The 19,230-nt window shown below is 36.1% G+C and overlaps 1 protein-coding gene across 3 annotated transcripts; it reads left to right on the forward strand.

The window, feature by feature from the left end:
- The first annotated feature begins 7,691 nt into the window (after window positions 1-7,691).
- On the forward strand, window positions 7,692-17,324 carry LOC119076683 (facilitated trehalose transporter Tret1-like). 3 transcript variants are annotated; one of them, XM_037183583.1, is made up of 5 exons: window positions 7,692-7,815; window positions 7,885-8,012; window positions 15,725-15,764; window positions 15,829-16,648; window positions 16,717-17,320. In XM_037183583.1, the coding sequence occupies exons 1-5, from the start codon at window positions 7,710-7,712 to the stop codon at window positions 17,000-17,002; spliced, it is 1,380 nt and encodes a 459-aa protein (XP_037039478.1). In that variant the 5' UTR covers window positions 7,692-7,709; the 3' UTR covers window positions 17,003-17,320. The 3 variants fall into 3 exon arrangements, with proteins under 3 accessions (XP_037039478.1, XP_037039480.1, XP_037039479.1); XM_037183584.1 differs by lacking the exons at window positions 7,692-7,815; window positions 7,885-8,012 and adding exons at window positions 12,092-12,455; window positions 15,372-15,583 and having other exon boundaries at window positions 15,651-15,764; XM_037183585.1 differs by lacking the exons at window positions 7,692-7,815; window positions 7,885-8,012; window positions 15,725-15,764 and adding an exon at window positions 8,344-8,938 and having other exon boundaries at window positions 16,381-16,648; window positions 16,717-17,324.
- Window positions 17,325-19,230: the final 1,906 nt, after the last annotated feature.

A 19,230-nucleotide genomic window follows, 5' to 3' on the forward strand; every position in this document is an offset into this window, starting at 1 on the left:
ACTGATAACAATTCTAGAATAAGCATCTTAAAAGATATCGAAATTATGAAGCACAAAAGTTAAAATAGAATTTTCGGACGTCGTTGCACAGTTTTCTTTGCCGATGCTTCCTCGAACACACCTTTCAACCACTCAGTGACGGATTACTCTATGGGCTTCGGTCACTGAATAGGCAATTATTGTCTGAAGAGAAATTGTTTATTAGTTTCAAACTGAAATTTAAAAAAATTTGGATTGCGGCACTTGTAATTTGTCATTAATGGTTATTTGTGTACCTGTTTTGGACGATTGATTTTAGGCAATTTCGCGGATTGTAGGCCGAACGAAGTGAGGCTTACAAGCGAAAGAGCCTTAAATCAACCGTCCCAAACAGGTGCACATGTAAGTTTTCATGCAGAGGGCCAGAAACCCGAGAAAATTCGAAAAATTGCCCTCATTTTCGGCCCCGAAGCATGAAAAACTATATTGAGTTTGCGAATTGAATTTACATTTCCTAATCTCGTAAAACACAGCACGTACGTACCAAATTTTCTATTTTGACGAGTGCAAGAGTCGATGAGTTAAAAGTGAAAATTTCAATTCGCACGTCAGAGTATTCAATCCGAACATTTACAAAAAAAAATTGTTTCGATAGGAAACATGAATGGTGAAGTCTAAAATGAAACATTTAGAACTATAGGTCTGACTTTACATCGTGTGAAGTGGCAAAAAAGGAGGAAAAGCTATTACTTTGAAGAACGTAGATCATAATAATGCCACACCGCAACAAGAAGTGAAAATAGAAAAAGCTCGAACATTGAATTAGCGTAAAAACCACACAGTGATGGTATAATGTGACCTCAGAGGAGATACCGATTTTTAAAACGGATTCTAACGCGTCCATTTTCGTATCATGTTGACAAAAATAATGAGTGTTCAGGATAAATCGACAGATTTTGAAGAATCTGCCTTTACCTGGTATGTACATCCTTTGGTAAAAACTACGAACTATGAACTAAACTTTTTCTGTTACCCCGTACACGTCAGTTCTATCCAATAATCAAAACAGTATTTTCTTGTAAGATGTATCACGTGTCAGAACTTGTGTAGTAATACCTTATTTTTGAAAAATTTCTTGCTCGCTACGCTCGCAATTACATTTCTTCTTTTTCTATCAACACTATCGTCCATTTAAATTGTCTCCGTAACGTTCGTCGTGAGCAAGCAGTAATGTTTGTTATTACCATTTGTTTATATGAATTTCAAATAGAAAAAATTGCGTTTGCTTTTGCCAGTGGCGCTGAAAACTTTTATCCGCCCCTGAGCACTCTTGTTCTTTTGACTTTAAACTTGTCCGCAGTTGTCGATTCTTTAAGGCAATCCAATGATTGGTTGCTACTGTCGGATCAAAAGCAGGCGGCATGTTGCAATTTACGTATAAGTAATTATATAAAGTTGCAGCAGACTACCGAAGGGGTCGCAATAAATCGAAGAATCTTAAAAATAGCTCTTTGTCCCTTGAAATATGTCAAGACAAGTTTTGAAGAACAATAAAATCGAAACGGAGCGAGTTTCTAGTGTTTTGACAATTTTTAGGAATTGCAGGAATTTTCGAGAATTTTCGGGAATTTCAAGAATTTTAAGGAATTTCGAGAGTTTTCGGGAATTTTCGAGAATTTCAAGAATTTTTGGAATTTTCGGGAATTTAATTCCTAAAATACGAATCTAGTCATCGACGGGATGTCTCGACGTGAGCATCTCTGATACCAATTTACGCGATCAATAAATTCAGCTATTGATCAAACCGATTGTTTCATTTCGTGTCCCGCACCTGCGATGTGAAAAATTCTTTTACATGCTACATGCGTCGAAAACTGTACTTTTCATGTTTCAAGCACTACTTTCGAAGCTCTCATCTTAAGATGATGTTGGTTTAAAAAAGTAAACTAAGATAGCTATTTTCCTAACATGTGCCGAAATGGAAATTTTGCGCAATAGATGTGAAAATTGTGATGATCAAGATTTTGTGGCTATGATTCCGGCGAAAATTATGATTCGCGAAAAATGTCTGAGACTCCATGGCTAAAATTAAGATTATCTTGTGTCAGGATCTCTTGTGACAAGTTTGACTAATGGGAATCGCTTAAAAGTGTGACTTGCTGCTCGGTCTCACGGAATAATTCTAAAATTACGAAAATTTGATTCTCTTCAGTTTATTTTGGGATTTTTTATGATTCCGGCCAAAATTATGATTCGCGAAAAATGTCTGAGACTGCATGGCTAAAATTAAGATTTTCTTGACCTCTTGTTTTGATCTTTTTGAGGATTACAATATAATAACCAGAGAATCTTCAAGATTCAATAAAGATATTGGCACGACAATAACTTTAGATATAAATGAGTAGTTCCGTGAGAATCATTCGTCTATCTCGTGACAAACTGTCGTATCTCCCAAAAACACAATAGAATTTCATTGTGTTTGAAAGTCTACCATTCGGAATGGAATCTACGAAAAAAATGTCAACATCTTTAGAAGATGTTTCCAAGAGATTCTTATTACACAAGACGAGGAATCAAAATAAAAAATCTTGAGATTCCATCAAATAAAAGAGTGAATAAATAGCCCCTTCGAAAATTGTCAATCCGAGGCGAAGCCGACGCGTTCGTACATTTGTACAAATGCTTCGCTCGCTATGCCTAAACTATTTTTTTAAATTCTAAAAAAAGATACGGGTTCAATATTTAAGCCTTCCGAACCAGAAAAGCATCTCATTAGCCCAATATCCCACATTTCCCGGAGTCAGAGCAGGCCTAATATAATATCCATTTACGCACTACTTTGATCGCACTACTGTAATAGGAATTTATAAAATTTGACTTCGTACGGGGCTGTCGATATTACCTCCGGCAATTTCTTCGTACATGATAACAAGGAATAGAATGGGTAATATAAGTAATTTTAAAGGGCAAATAGGTTTTTAGCAGAACAGAGAATAAAGTAAGGAGTTTCACATTATAGGCTTTTGATACGAATAGGTGTTTTCATGTGTCGGGGCTACATGCGAAAATGCTACATGCCTAAAAACAATCGTCCAAAACAGATACTTAAAAAATTTTTCATGTAAGGGGTCGAAAATCAGAGAAGAATCTCAAAACTCCCTCATTTTCGGCCCAGACACATGAAAAACTTAATACGTAACTCTTTCGGCCTCCTCAATCGATACATAAATAACTATTCGTACGGGTCGGCGTTAGCTATGTTTTTTGCTAGAGTTTTCCTACCGGTAGAGTTTACATGGAAAAGATAGCACCCTGAACTAAACACAAAATTCTCAAAATTATTTATGCATTTCACGCAATTTCATCTTGCCCTTTAGAAGGTAAAAGCCATTTTGAGCTGACTTTTAATTCCCAAAACTTTCTATATATTTCTAATGCCCTGAAAACCTGAAAAGATCACTTTTAATTTTATTTGGCAGCTGTACCACAATCGTTTGAACCGTAATATCATTGCAGCATCACTCGCCTCACAGCTGATTTCAATATGTCATTGACATCTTACCGCAAATCATGCATTAATTCACAATGAAACATTTTGAAAAGATGATACTGGAAAGATGACAGATTGAAAAGAGAGAGAAAAATTTCCGATTCTACTCTCTCGAAAATTGCAATGAGTTAGCAACAAAGCGAATTTTAAATTTGAAAAGGGTCTGTCTTCCATTAACCGCAGTTTTTCCTGATCGTGTAGAGTGTTAACGAAGAGCGATTTTCGTACAGGTAATTGGACCCTGCTGCTATAGAGTCAAAGTTCCGCAAAATACAAAATAAATTCGCTTTCGTGCAAGAATCTCTCTCCGTTAACACGTTGTTTTCTACCTTCTTGTTAAAATAAATTGTGTGAAATATAAACGGTTGGAATAAAATCAAAAAGCTCAAGCGTGCAAATTCTGCACAGAAACACCAACACCAACAAAATGTTTCATAAAATAAGAATGCACATTCTGTCATAAGTAACTCAGTCACTATCAGTCACTATCAGGATGATGCAACAGTGCGTTTGAAAATTCTGTTGTGTTGTTAAAAAAATAATAAGAAAACTCAATATTAGTCGCAGAAAATACGAAAATTATTTACTTCATTTAAGTCGAGACTGGAAGTAAAATCAGAGGTAATTAAAAATGTTCCAAAGTGACAACGAATTTCGAAACTATATGGTTGTTACATTCCAATAGTTTAAATCACATAACCATTATAAAGTCGAAATTTGTAACCAATTTGGTGGAACTACTGATAAAATGAAGTGATTATAACGAGCTTGGTCGTTAATTGCCATCCAGGTCCATTTTAGGGTGCAAAGCAAAATGTACCACCTTCGCGAAACATAGAAGAAATTTTTATCATGAATTGTGTTCGTGCTTTTTAAAAGCTCAATTTTTTTATTAATTTTTTTTTTTTCATATATTTTTGTGCTCTGTTCAGCTATTTTGTAAGTGAACAAACACAGAAGAACTTGCATTATCATACCCATATAAGGATGTATAGTATGTGCGTATACTAAACTACCGATTTCTCAATTTGATAAGTGAGACCGCAACTATGGAATATTTCCGTTAATTATACGTCGCATCTTGTATGATCTTGTAGTTCGGGATTGTCTACTGCAGGGAGATGATAAAACGAGAAGTTTGATTATAGAGATTTAAGGATGTAATGTTCTAGTATAGTATCAAGATTCCTGGCTACAACTAAAGCTGTTATTGGGTATTATCTATTTAATTTGTTTTACGTGTTACGGCATGTTTCATTTTCATTTACATTGCCTAATCACGTAAAGCATTGTACTTACGAGGTTCCAAGTTGTTTATTTGACAAGTGGGGAATACAGCCCACTTATCAAATAAACAACTTGGAACCTCGGAAGTAATATACTATTACATGCTACATGCGTCTAAAACCGTACTTTTCATGTTTGAAGCACGTCTTTCGACGACGCCCTCAGCATGTAAAATCCATTACATAACTCGGGATAAAAATGAAAAGTCTAGTTTTCGTGTGTTTCTTGACCTCGGTTTAACCTCGGATCAACAAAATTCACACGAAAACTCTACTTTTCATCTTTTTATCCTTAGTCATGTAGTAGTTATTTTCCTAATGCATGCTAAAATGCTTTTTTAGCGAATGAGAGGTTTCCAGCTCGAGCCGGAGGTGAGTGCTGGAATCGAATTCGCTAAAAAAACATTTTAGCATAAGTTAGGAACAACGTTTTTCCTAAATGACGTGGGAAATAAGCGACGAAGTCGCGTTATTTCAACACTAGTTAAGAAAAATACAATTACATGCTTTTGTTTTTCCTACGGCTTATTACACACCTAGGGAAAACAATAAAATCGGTTTAGGCTTCAAAAGCCATTACATAACTCGGAATAAAAATTAAAGGTCACGTTTTCGTGTGTTTCACACGAAAACTCTTCTTTTCAACGTTTTATCCCGTGTTATGCAAACAACTAATGTTTTAGCAGGACATTAAATATTGCCTTGCACAATAACTGTTGCACAATAACTGTTACAGTTGCATGTTGACAAAATCTATTATTAGAAACAATGACAAACAGTTTGTTTTGAGCATATAATTGTGTGTGTATAGAGATATACATATATGCTACTCACGTAGTTGCTACTTTTCGCTATACATTCGTTCGAAAACGTTTCCCCCATCCCATAACGAACAGCGATACAGCGATCATCAGAAATTGGAGTAATCAGAATTGGTTTTGCAGCTCATAAGTGATATCGTGCAAATAGTATATTTGCATAAACAATTACAAAAAAATTATAAAAAAATATTTCGACTACGAATCGTGGCTCAAATAACATTATTTACAATTTAAATTACTTTACATATGCCTATGTGCAACGCACTTCAAGCAAAAGTGCTATTAATGACAGCTGCCAAACAGAGTACTAATTTGTATGAAAACATTTTCCAGATTTTTTTAGTGTGCCAAAATTTGTTCGATACACTGTCCAATTTCAGTACCCTATTTAAAGTACCACTCACTTGAAGTGCGTTGCTATGTGTAATAGATCCTACATTATTTGTAGCTGCAAAAGGGAAAATTGATTTAACTTTACATCAGCCGGCATAAAGTAGTGTATGTAACATCTGTCCAAAATATTTATTTTTACGAGTTGATTGTTATACCACGCCTTCAGATCAGCACAATCAATGCCAACTCGTAAAAAAGAAATTAAACGTAAATGACATACTTTATGAATGATCCCTTATCAGTATTATGGCATTGCTGTATTTCGTCGTTTTACTGTACAGCTGATTTCAATGTCAGTAACATCTTAATTGCAATCACGCCACTGCAATATTTCCATATGCAACTGTTCCATATGATGACATTTTTGATTTTTTTTTAATTATCAATTTTCTTGTCGGTGTTGAAAACTACAATGAGACTTAGCAATAAAGAATTACAGTCTCGGAATTATAAGAAGTATAACAATTACAATCCAATCGACGCTATTGATTCCACTCCACATGCTTTACCAATATTACGACATTTACGTATGTATTATAACGTGTAAATCGCATGTAGAATGAATAATGTCATATAAACCGTTTTTCCGACCGGAAAAGCTTTTCTAGATAATGAAAAAAATTCGAAAAATCTAAAGCGAGCAGAGTCACTTTTTACAATACAAGCAATGGTACTGTGCGAAATACAAAAAAAAATGTATCTCTTCGGTCAGTCTCTCAATCACCTCAATTGAAAATCCTTCATGGCACAGTGTCAGAGTTAGCTTAATGAGAGAATATCTCCGTAAGCACTGTTATGTCCGTTAACACTCTCCGCTATCACCGTCCATTTACACTCTCCGTACTCTTTTGTACAAGAAATTGTGTCATCATACATCAAAGGACCATGGAACAATGCGTTTTAAAGTTTATTGTGTTGGGAAAAAAAAAATTAAGAAAAATCCGAGATCAATCATAGAAAGCTCTAAATTATTTGCTTGTCGAGACTCTCAAAGTCAAATCACAGGTGATAAAAAATGTTCCGAAATGAAAATAAAACAATGAATTGCGAGTTATATATACTCGAGTGACCGTTTTTCCAGTAATTTTCAGTTGGCAAATATTTTAAATCACGTTTTACCATTAAAAAGTCGAGATTGGTAAGCAATTTGATCAAAATATTGGTAGATTGAAATAAAAATACCGAGTGTCGCGACAATATATAATTCGTCATTAATAATAAACCATGACGTCATCGTTTTTCAATGGTTTTTTTTTTTTTAAAGTTGTAACCGCCTTCAAGAAAGTTGTGAGAAAGAAATCTGCCATTTCAGATCACATTACAGATTTCTAATCAATTTAATGTTTGATTCGTTCTATATCCTTAGAACGTTGACGATAACGAATTAACGAAACGATAACGAACTTTCTATTTTTAGATCACTTTGGGATAGGTCAAACACTGATCACTGAGTCACTAGAACGTCACCATTACGCTCTTTGATTCCTGACGCGATTCTAAAGACACAAAAGCTTAAATTGTTGATTTATATGTAAATAGTGAATGGAGGGTGCAGTAATTTATATAGAAATTTTGTAATAATTTTGTTGTATTGAGCAGATGGCAATAAATAATTAATGGGCCACGTGACATGATTTCGAATAATAATCAATTACTATAAAATTTCAGATAATTGCCAAAATGGGAGATGATAAGACGAACGGTCTTATTGGACAACCTCCAACCAGACCGAACGATTCAAATCAACAGACTGAAACCCTACGTACTTCATTAAGACCACTAATTGGTAAAATTTCTCAATTTTTTTTTTTAAACAAACGAGTTAGACTAATGAATTTTGAATATTCTTCTGCAGCAATTTTTGCCACATCATTTATAGCATTTGGTGTAGCCGCTACCAAAGGTTGGAGCTCATCGGCTCAAGATCAATACGTTTTCACCGGACCAGCCAACCACACAGATGTTGGATTTGTACACGATGAGGTGAGTGTTGCATATACTTATAACTGCAAATAAGAAACTGAATATTATATTTCACGAACAGGAACAATGGTATTGGGTAGCATCCGTAATTGATATAGGAGGTCAGAACAGAATAGAATTAATAGTATGTTGTGTTACAAGTATTGTAATGTTGATTTTTTCAGCACTAGACCCAAGTTTTCAAAAATGTGGTCGTGTGCTGAAAAAATCTCATTCGCTAAAAAAGCATTTTAGCATGCGTTAGGAAAATAACTATTACCGAACTCGCTAACATTTTTTCGATTCGTTTTCAGCTGTTCTGGGTAGTCTAACGATTGGAATTATAATTGTGAGATTCGGTAGAAAAATGGCGATGTATGCAACATCAGTACCTGCAATCGTAGGATGGATACTCATCTGTTGCTCTAATAACGTTGGAATGTTATTATTTGGCCGAATATTATTGGGAATATCGAACGGTTTTGTGTATGTGGTAGTTCCGGTCTACATTCGGGAAATATCAGTAAAGGAAAGAAAGTTTGGAATTTTCTTTTATTTGATGTGTACAATCGGATTAGTATTCGTAAATGCCTTCGGACACCATCTGGCATATAGTATTTTTTGTGCATTTTTGCCAATTGGATTTGTTGTGGCGCTCATATATATGCCCGAATCGCCAACATATTTAGTAAATCAGGGTCGAAGCAATGATGCAACGAAAGCAATTAAATTTTTTCATGGCAATGTCTATGAGTGCAGTAGTGTCGTTACCAAACTAGAGAACCGACGTGAAATAGAGATTAACAGAGCGCCAATTTGGAAGGGAATTAAACAACTAGTTGCGTCTAAAGCCTTCATTATAAGCAGTGGACTGATGTTCTTCCAGCAAATGAGTGGCATCAATGCCGTCATTTCCTACACTGAATTCATTGTAAATACCGCTCATGGTAACATCAGTATCGTTTCGTCGATCATTAGCTCCGTTCACGTTGTTGTAACATTTTTTGCTTCATGGGCTGGTAACAAATATGGACACCGTGTTATGCTGACCGCATCGATCGCAACTATGGCGTTGTGTGAATTATTCCTGTGCGTTTACTTTTCGCTGTACCTTCCGAATTCAATGCATTCCACCATCAATTTGACATGGTTCCCATTGGCTTTTTTCAGTTTGTACATCGCAGCATATTCGTTGGGACTCGGCCCCATTCCATGGTAATTTTTATTTTTTATCTTTAATCAATTTGTTGCTCCTCACTTATTGAATCTCAATTGTTCGTGCATTGACAGGTTAATGGCGGTCAAAGTGTTCCCTGCCGATATGAAAGTAATCGGTGTTTCGGCAGCGGCTACAACTAATTCGTTCGTTTCATTTGCCGTAGTCAAAATGTTTGTCCCCATTGGCATTGGAATATCGTTTCTCATTGCATTCATATTTTCCTTACTGGGTTTGGTGTTTGTCTTTTTTATGGTCAGGGAGCCGGAAAAAAAATCGATGTCGAACGGAATTTCTTCAATAACGGTATTGAGGGAAGAAAACTAGTTGTCAGTTATTTTTGTACTTTAGTTTATATAAGCTCGTCGAATATTTAGGGTTAGTGTGTTTATATAAAATGTTCAGCGAATAATGAAGTGAGCGAAGTAATTTTGAAATTTTACCATTTAACCAACGAACCGCCTTATTTAGTGTAATGTTTACTGAATTTAATTTTAGATTTAATTTTTTAATTTAAGAACAAAACATAGCTAACGCCGACCCGTACGAAACACCTATTCGTATCAAAAGCCTTTACTGTGAAACTCTTCATTTCTTTTACTTCATTCTCTACTGAAAAGCTATTCGCCCTTTAAAATCACTTACATTATCTTTCTTTGCCTTGTTAGCATATACAAATAAATTGCCGGAGGCAATATAGACAGCCCCGTACGAAGTCAACTTTCACAAATTCCTATTTAAGCAGCTATATACCACTATATTTACCTATATTTTCCTATAAATAAACATTTCACAGATGAATATGCTATTATATGGCTCTATATGCCTGTATATAGCTCAATATAGGTGAATATAGATATATATAGATGTCCATATATGGAATACCTGAAACACCCCAAACACATAACAAATTATTTCCATGTTAACAGAAACTCTCTAGGTACCATTTTTCCCAAGCCATTTTGTTAGGAGACCGGAAATTTTACCGACGCTTTACATTCGTTAATACCTTTCAAACAAAAAAAAATCATGGAATTCGGTCAAAATTTACTCGAGATATTGACAAAATACTCCACGTTCACTGCACGGCCGAATAGCCAGATAAGAGCTCACTCCAAGAGACCTAGCTCACGCTCCGGAGAACATAATTTCAATTTTTTTTCCCTGATTGGTACGGTCAATACCTATCTAATAAAGCTAAAACAGATGAAATATGTTCAAATGTGGCCGACCTACAAGCAAAAACTGCTTGCCGCCCTGTGCCTGTTTCACACCAAGGGGTCTAACTCACGAGTCGGTCATCCGATTTCCATAAACTTTTTTTTTGTCGATCGCTATTGTAAATACCTTTTATTTGACGTATCACAAGTGTAACGTTTGAATGTCCGGAGATATCTTCGAAAAACCGTAAAGCACTTATTGGGCCACAGCTCGGGAGGGGTCGATCCAAAATCACTCATCTTCGAACTTAGCCTGTCTTTTGACATTACCAAACGGGAAAAAAAAAAGAATTTTCAAATTCGGATGTGTTTTACTCAAGTTAGAGAACCCACAGACAGACGGACAGACGGACATTTTTTTTTTCACTGATTTGGCATCTCTAGACAACCACAATAGGTTTCCCCTAACTCAGGGAGTCCAATTCGACGTGTTACAAACGTATGCGTAAACCTATAAGACCCCAGTACTTCGTACGGGTCTAAAAATGGAGCCAAAATCTCTGATCGATTTTTGATAATTAAGAATTATGTACTGCGTTTTGTAAAGCGTTTACTCTTGGCGAAATAGCCAGATAACGTATTTTTAATAATTATTTTTTCTATTTTATATTATACTCATTGAAATATCATATACATAGTTCAGTTCAGTCATATTTTATTTAGATAAACTGAAAGGTAATGAAATCAAAATAAATGGATTGTTAAACGAAAATTGATTGTTATTGTTGTTCTTGAAACAATGGGGGATTCGTTTGAAAATTCGCCTGCCAAAATTGATCGCATTTTCTCTGTCCCCAAAAATATATTGGTCACTAGAAGCCGAAACCATGTCGATTGTCAAAAAAAATAATAATCCTCGACTCTTGTGTGGTGATCGTAAACATGATCATTCCCTATGGAACATTTTCGGGGTGTCATTAGAAAGGTAATCGCATGTTATTTTGGTGGCAAAATTCATTCACACAGTGATTTGCGCAGTTGAATAAAGTGGTAAAAATGTGAATATTTTAACAGTTGCATCCGCAACGCAACGAAAACATCAAATCTGTTTTTCCTGATCGCGACTGGTCTCAGCTTTATAATATGATAAAGCGACGCACGGTAGCCTATTTTTGGAATCAAATTTTTGAAAATTCCACACTAAAAGAGGCTTATAAACTAATGAAAAAATGATAATTTACATGGCAAAAGTCAAAGTTAACAGCCCTGTAAAACATGAACCAACTAAACATAAAATTCTCAAAATGTTTTACGCATCTTGGGTATTATGAAAAGGTGGCCATTTAGAACTGACTTTTTATTCTCAAAACTTTCTATATTCTTAATACCCGGAAAATCTAAATTTGGTAATAGTACATACCATTGTTTAAACCCCAATATCATTGTTTAGTCGCTGTTAATACGGGGAGAAATTATATTTCTTCAATTCCTATCGGTGTATGTTTTTGCAGGGCATTATTTATTGTTGTCAGAAATATTAATCGCTGAAAATGTGGACGACCGCAATAAAAACACTGCCAACGTCGATTTAAGCTGCAATTCGAATTATCCCTCTTGCAGTGTATTACATCATAACGATCATAACTCTCCATACAGCTGATTTCAATGTCAGTAACGTCTTACTCAATATTCACAATAAAACATTTTTGAAAGTTGATCTGACAGATTGAAGATTTTGGTTCTCGTCTCTCGAAAATTGCAATGAGTTAGCAACAAAGATAATTTTTAATTTGAAAAGTGTCTATCAGGGGATCCGCGTGTTCCCTGATTCTATAAAATGTTAACGAAAAGTGATTTTCGCACAGGACAATGGTCAATATTATACGAAGCACAAAAGAATTCGCCCTATCAACTGGACTCAACTCTCTCTGAGCGAGAATCTCTCCGTAACACTTCAAGTGTTTTTTTTTTCTTTTTAATGAATTCTTGTCAGACATCGAAAGGCAATGCAACAGTGCGTTTGAAAATTCTATTGTGTTGTGAAAAAAAAATCTATTGTTTGTGTCGAGACTAGAAATAAAATCACAGGTAATTAAATAAGTTAAATGTGAAAAAAACCAATTGAAAAATTTTACTCGGTGATGGTTTTTCGCCGGTGTTTCAATATAATTATCCAAAATTTGCCAATACTTTCAATCAGTTTATCATTATAAAGTCGAAATGAACTTGAAAGAAATTTTATTTGAAACAGATAAGAATTATAAGAATTTATATATGTAACTATGAGGAAAAATTTTATTACTGGAAAATGTTCAAATTACTCCAAGTATATTTAAGGAACGGTTGTAATTATTAAAAACGGTTGTAATTAGTTATCTCACTCAACCACCTCTTCTGCTTTTTTATTGATTTTTATCTGCCTTTTTGAAAAAGTGCTATCTGCAATTTTGTATTTTTTGACTCTACCACATATTCTTTCTTTTTCTTTATTTTTAACTGCTTTTTTGAAAAAGTGCTACCTGCTTCTTTATTTATTTTTAACTGAGTTTTTATTATCTTGTAAAGTGGAAGCAAGATAAATTGATCTATTATCAATGAATAAAACGAAATCTAGTTTTTGGAGAAAGCATTTAAACGACATTGCAGTATAAAAGCTTACGAATGTGCATTAGAGCAGTTTGCGCACGGTAAACCCGATAAAGCCACGATGCTGCCTACCAAGTCCGTGACTGAATGAACTGATCCCAAGAAACTAGAGTAGCATAGGTTAGTGGCGTTTCTCAGGCCCAGTCCGCCCAATTTGACTGGCAAAGTTGCTTCGTCCCATGAGTTACCGGCAAAACGGCAATTCACTATTCTTTCCATTGCTGCTTTCAGTGTTCGGTCGTATTCCTCTAGTTCGGTCAGAGCGTTCCAACACGGCGTCGTTCGGAGCAGATAGTTGAGCTGTGGGATGGACAGCGAACTACGGAGCAAGCAGTACGAGTGGTGCGAATTCAATTTTTCCATACGACCGACCATTGTTCTAAGTTTGTTCAGCTTTCGCTGAATTGCCGATTGAATTCCTGAAATTGTCAGTGGGGAGCCCAACAATTCGATGTCGTCCGGACGCTCGACGATTCCTGGTGCAATTTGGTTGAGAGTTTGCAGGATGTGGGCGCGCTCAGCCAAGTCAGTGACTCCCAAAATCTTGACCTCACATTTTGCAAAGTTTAGCTGAAGACCGACTTCGGCCGACTTCGTTATGACTGTTTGTAGGTCTTTAATTACCACTTCCGGGGTGCCGCCGATCGTGCCGTCATCCATATACCAAATGTTGAATTCGGCTTCTAGGCTTTCGATCATGTCTTGAATTCCGAGGCAAAACACCGCTGGGCCGCACGGGTCACCCTGTTGACAGCCCCTTTGAGATAACATTGTGAAATCGCCAAACGACAGCCATGTGGGTTGCTCGTAGCACTGTCTCATGAATGGGAATATTTCGGGACATTTATCCTTGACTGATTGTAGCATGGGATGCCTCTCCATTTCGTTATACGCGTTCTTGAAGTCCAGTTTGACTAGCACTTTGGTCGATGAATGTCGGGAATTCACATAATGTCGAGCAGCGTGAACACCTGCTTCTGCACCGCCGCGAGTCCCAAAACCTATTTGCTTTGGTCGAAGGTCGCTTCCAGTTTTTTCTGCGATTCTTGAGCTTGCTATTCTTGAAACGAGCCTCCTGACAGAGTTTCCGATGGCGATTGGTCGTATGTTGTCGTCTTTTTTGTTCAATCCACATAACGTTGCCCCATACAAGAAATATGTTACGTGATTGGGGACTAATCCGTTCAAGCAAAAGTCTGAGAAATTACCCAAAGCTTCCAGAACCCTTTCGCCGTGTTCGCCTGTTTCCTTGCCGATGATGTCCTTCAAATGTTGAGGCCTTATCCCGTCCATGCCGCCCGAACTACCTGCTGCGAACCCCATCACAGCCTTTTTGACTTCTGTTGCGGTGACAGGTTGAATGTCTATGGGTGATTCTCCTTCCAAATCGACCGGAATTGTGCCCGCCGGATGCTTATCCAGCAATTTTCACTTATAAAGTGTAGATTTCAATGTACTTAATGAAACACATTGAGGGCATTGATATTTGATTTATGTACACAGAGAAAAAAGTCGGATTAAATGTTTAATCTACAGAAAGATTACGAATATTTTAAATATTTTGAAAGATTTCGATTCAATCTTTTTTCAAAGATTACAAAAATTAAATCTTTCGATAGATTGCGTTTCGGGTTAAAATGGCTAAAATTGATAGTAGCAATAATATTTTCCATACGCTTATGATACTTTTCAATAGTTTTGCCAGGCTCAACTTCCTTATCGTTGCTCATACAGATTTATGATAATAGTTAATTAAATAATTGGAAAAATGAAAAAAAAATGTTGCCTTCGATTAGTATTTGAACTCGTTTACTATGATGGTTACCTCAGTTGGTACAAAGGTTTCGTTCAGAAGATTATTTTTTAATCTTTGAAAGAGTAAAATCTCCGCAACAACGGTTCGAAAATAATCTTGCTAAGATTAAGAACCCAATAGCTCAGTGGTAAAGTACAGGACTGGAGATACCGAGGTGAACGAGTTCAAATCCTGATCATAGTAAGTAAAAAAAAACATTTAATTTCAATTAAACAAATAAAATTTCCAATTTCAGAATAAATAAAACAAATAAATCTGACTAAATATTCAAATAAATTTTGGAAAAAAAAATTTAATTTCAAAATAAAAAAAATTGAAATCTCTTGGAAGATTTCGATCTAATCCATCGACAGATTATTTTCGAAAGATTAAATGCAAGTAATCTTTGGAAAAATTAGATTTCAATCCAAAAATAAATTTGGTCCTATATGTAATCCGAAAAAGATTTAAATCTAATCCAGGATTTTTGTCTGTGTAGATTATCTTGTAAGAATTTTATTGTATTGATCAGATGGCAATAATGAATTTCTTTACAATTTCAGATAACTTCCAGGTAACTTCGAGGTGACAACGCGAACGGTCTTATTGAAAAATCCCCATCAAGACTGAGTCGAAGACTGAGTGAGTCAATTTCAAAAAACTTCTAAAATGGAAGGTGATAAGGCGAACGGTCTTATTGAACAACCCTTATCAAGACTGAACGATTCAAATCAACGGACTGAAACTATACGTACTTCATTAACACCACTAATTGGTAAAATTTATCCAAAGATTGTATAACAAACGAGTTAGACTAATGAATTTTGTATATTCATCTGCAGCAATTTTTGCCGCAATGTGTACGGGACTTGGTACAGGCAGTGTTCTAGGTTCGAGCTCATCAGCTCAAGATAAGGAACAACGGTCCTGGGTTGTATCCACAGTTCCAATAGGAGGTAAGAACAGAATTTGATTAAAATTCTTTACCGAACTTCCTAACATTTTTCGATTCGTTTTCAGCTATTGTGGGTAGTCTAACGATTGGAATTATAATTGCAAGATTCGGTAGAAAAATGGCGATGTTTGCAACATCAGTACCATCAATCGTAGGATGGATACTCGTCTGTTTCTATAATGACGTTGGTATGGTAATAGTTGGCCGAATATTGTTGGGAATATCGATCGGTTTTGTTTATGTGGTAGTTGCGATCTACATTTCGGAAATATCAGTTAAGGAAACAATAGGGAAGTCTGGAATTTTCTTTTATTTGATGTGCACAACTGGAATAGTATTCGCAAATGCCTTTGGACACTATCTTGCATATAATATTATTTGCGTATTTATGCCAATTGGATCTGTTGTGGCGCTCATATATATGCCCGAATCGTCCACATATTTAGTAAACCGATATGATACAGAGATTAATAACAGGACGCCGATTTGGTCACGCATTAAACAACTTTTTGAGTTGAAAGTATTCACTGTAATTGGTGGACTGATGTTCTTCCAGCAAATGAGTGGCATCAATGCCGTCATTTTCTACACTGAATTCATTGTAAATTCCGCTCATGGCAACATCAATATCGATGCAGTGATCATTAGCATCGTTCACGTTATTGTAACATTTGCTGCTTCATTGGTTGTTGACAAATGTGGACACCGCTTTCTGCTCGCCACATCGATCGCAATTATGGCGCTGTGCCAATTACTACTGTGCGTTTACTTTTCGCTGTACATTCCGAATTCAATGCATTCCCTCACCAATTGGGCATGGAGTCCATTGGCTATTTTCTGTTTGTACATCGCAGCATATTCGTTGGGACTCGGCCCCATTCCATGGTAAATTTTATTTTTTATCTTTAATCGATTTGTTGCTAATTGAATCTCAATTGTTCGTGCATTGACAGGTTAATGGTGGTTAAATTGTTCCCTGCCGATATGAAAGTAATCGGTGTTTCGGCAGCGGTTGCATTTAATTGGCTCATTGCATTTGCCGTAGTCAAAATGTTTGTCCCCATTGGCATTGGAATATCGTTTCTCATTTCGTGCATATTTTCCGTACTGGGCTTTGTGTTTATCTTAATTATGGTACCGAAATCAGAGACCAAAGGGAACTCTCGAAGGGCCGAAGAAAGGACAATGCCGAAAGAAATTTCATCAACAACTGAGCGAGGAAGACTAAATTATGGTTAATTTTGTAAATTCTTTAGAATTTAAGAGTCAATTTGCCAAAATTTCGACCAAGTTGTACGAACCAGGAAAACAAGCCATCGGCGATTTTTGGAGGGTACACAGTAATTGCATCAGGGGACCCTCCTGAGTCATTTGCAACTAAAAAAAATCCTCGAAGTAATTATGTTTTCACGCCAGAAATCATGAAAAATTGTACTGAGCGAGGGTGACCAAAATAGTTTTTGTTGCATATCACCAACAATGTGAAACGCATTTATCTCAAGGGGGTAATCACTAGTAAATCAGTAAATCAAGTAAATCACGGTAAATCACAAAAAATTTTGAAAAATTTTTGAAAATTTTTTAATTGTCACTGGATTACATTTCGAAGTATCGTGGCCGTAAACATATAGGATAAATTTCATGAACTAATACAAATTGAAGTAAATAGATTCAAATTTAGTAGAAACTTCATTTTTGATTTACTTGATTTACTGTGATTTACTGTGATTTACCGTGATTTACCGTGATTTACTGAGCTAGTAAATCAGTGATTACCCCTCGATTTATCTGAAATTATGGTCATTGGTAGAGGTGTTGACGCCGCATATGCTGGCCTTTAAAACATTTCGAAATTTTTCGTGTATGTGGTGCAGTAGCTATTTTAGGGGAAAAAATTGTGTTTAAAAAAAATTACAATGATAGACTTTAAAGATATAGGTGTCGATGGGTAGGTAGTGACCTCTACTATCCATGACACCATGAACATACCGCGGCACGACTTTCGTTGAGATTCAATTTTGATTGAAGTGTACTAACACAAAAATTCTATAAAACTCCACTTTTCTTCCTGAAGTACCAAAACCGTCACATTCACTCACCAAATTTAGTACCGAAAGAGCAACATTCTCCGACACTTTTTTCTCTCAATTTTCATTCCCGCTTATGTCATTTTCGATCCTATCTTTATTCTTTCCCAGATGTGTCATGTACTATAACAAATGAAAATGCTACACATGTGATATTAAATGCGATCTCGCATCAGATTTTGTGATATCGCATGCGATCTCGCATTATATTTTGTTATATCGAATGCCATCTCGCATGTGATATTGTGATATCGCATGAGATTTTGTGATATCGCATACGATCTCGCATGTGGTATAGAGATCGCAGCTGAATATGGCGTGCAAATCTGTTGTTATGTTTTGTTCGGAATGTGACTTTGGTACTCCAGGAAGAAAAATAGTATACATACCACGGATCGAAAAGGTGTGTTTTAGACCACGGTGGTGAAAACGTCCTTGGTCTCCGCTCCGCTTCGCGTCGCTCCATCCCTGGACGTTTTCACCACCTGGGTCTAAAACACACCTTTTCGATCCTTGGTATGTAACATACTATTTCTTCGCGTCTGTTTTAATTTTTTGACGTATTAGTCAATTTTAAGTCAGGGCTGGCAGTTGCTGCCGCTGAAAAGAACCAACTAATTCAATTTTGTCATATAAAAATTCATAAGTTCCTCAGGTATCTCCCGACTTCGCGGTATGGCCAGTGCGGCACTGTATCAAGTGTTTCCTAGGGTATTATAATCATATTTTGTACGTTGGCCACTTACCGATAGCATTTGAAAAATTTTCACAAATTCACGAATACGAAAAATTTGACATATTTCCAAATCCTTCCGTAAAGTGACCGACGTACAAAAAATTATTATAATATGCTAGTAAACACTTGATACAGTGCCGCACTGGCCATACGGGGAAGTCTGGAGACACCCGAGGAACGTATGAAACAATTGAATAAGTTGGATTTTTTTTCAAATTTTATAGGTCCTGAACGAAATTTCCCGAAGCGTAAGGTGGCAGTAACTCCAGCCCTGACTTAAAATTGTCTCATACGTCAGAAAAATTAACGCGAAAATAATAGACGCGAAAAAAATTCTAGAGAATTTTTGTGTTAGTGCACTTCAATCAAATTTGAAGCTCAACGAAAACCGTGCCGCGGTAGGATCATGGTGTCATAGATAGTAGAAGTCACTACCTATCCAACGACACCCATATCTTCCAAGTCTATCATTGTAATTTTTTTTAAACACTCTCCCAAAGTTGCAATTTTTTCCCCCTAAAATAGCTACTGCACCACATACACGAAAAATTTCGAAATGTTTTAAAGGCCAGCATATGCGGCGTCAACGCCTCTACCAATGACCATAATTTCAGATAAATGCGTTACGTATTGTCGGTGATATG

The sequence above is a fragment of the Bradysia coprophila genome, unplaced genomic scaffold (assembly GCF_014529535.1).
Source record: "Bradysia coprophila strain Holo2 unplaced genomic scaffold, BU_Bcop_v1 contig_232, whole genome shotgun sequence".
Classification (NCBI taxonomy): domain Eukaryota; kingdom Metazoa; phylum Arthropoda; class Insecta; order Diptera; family Sciaridae; genus Bradysia; species Bradysia coprophila.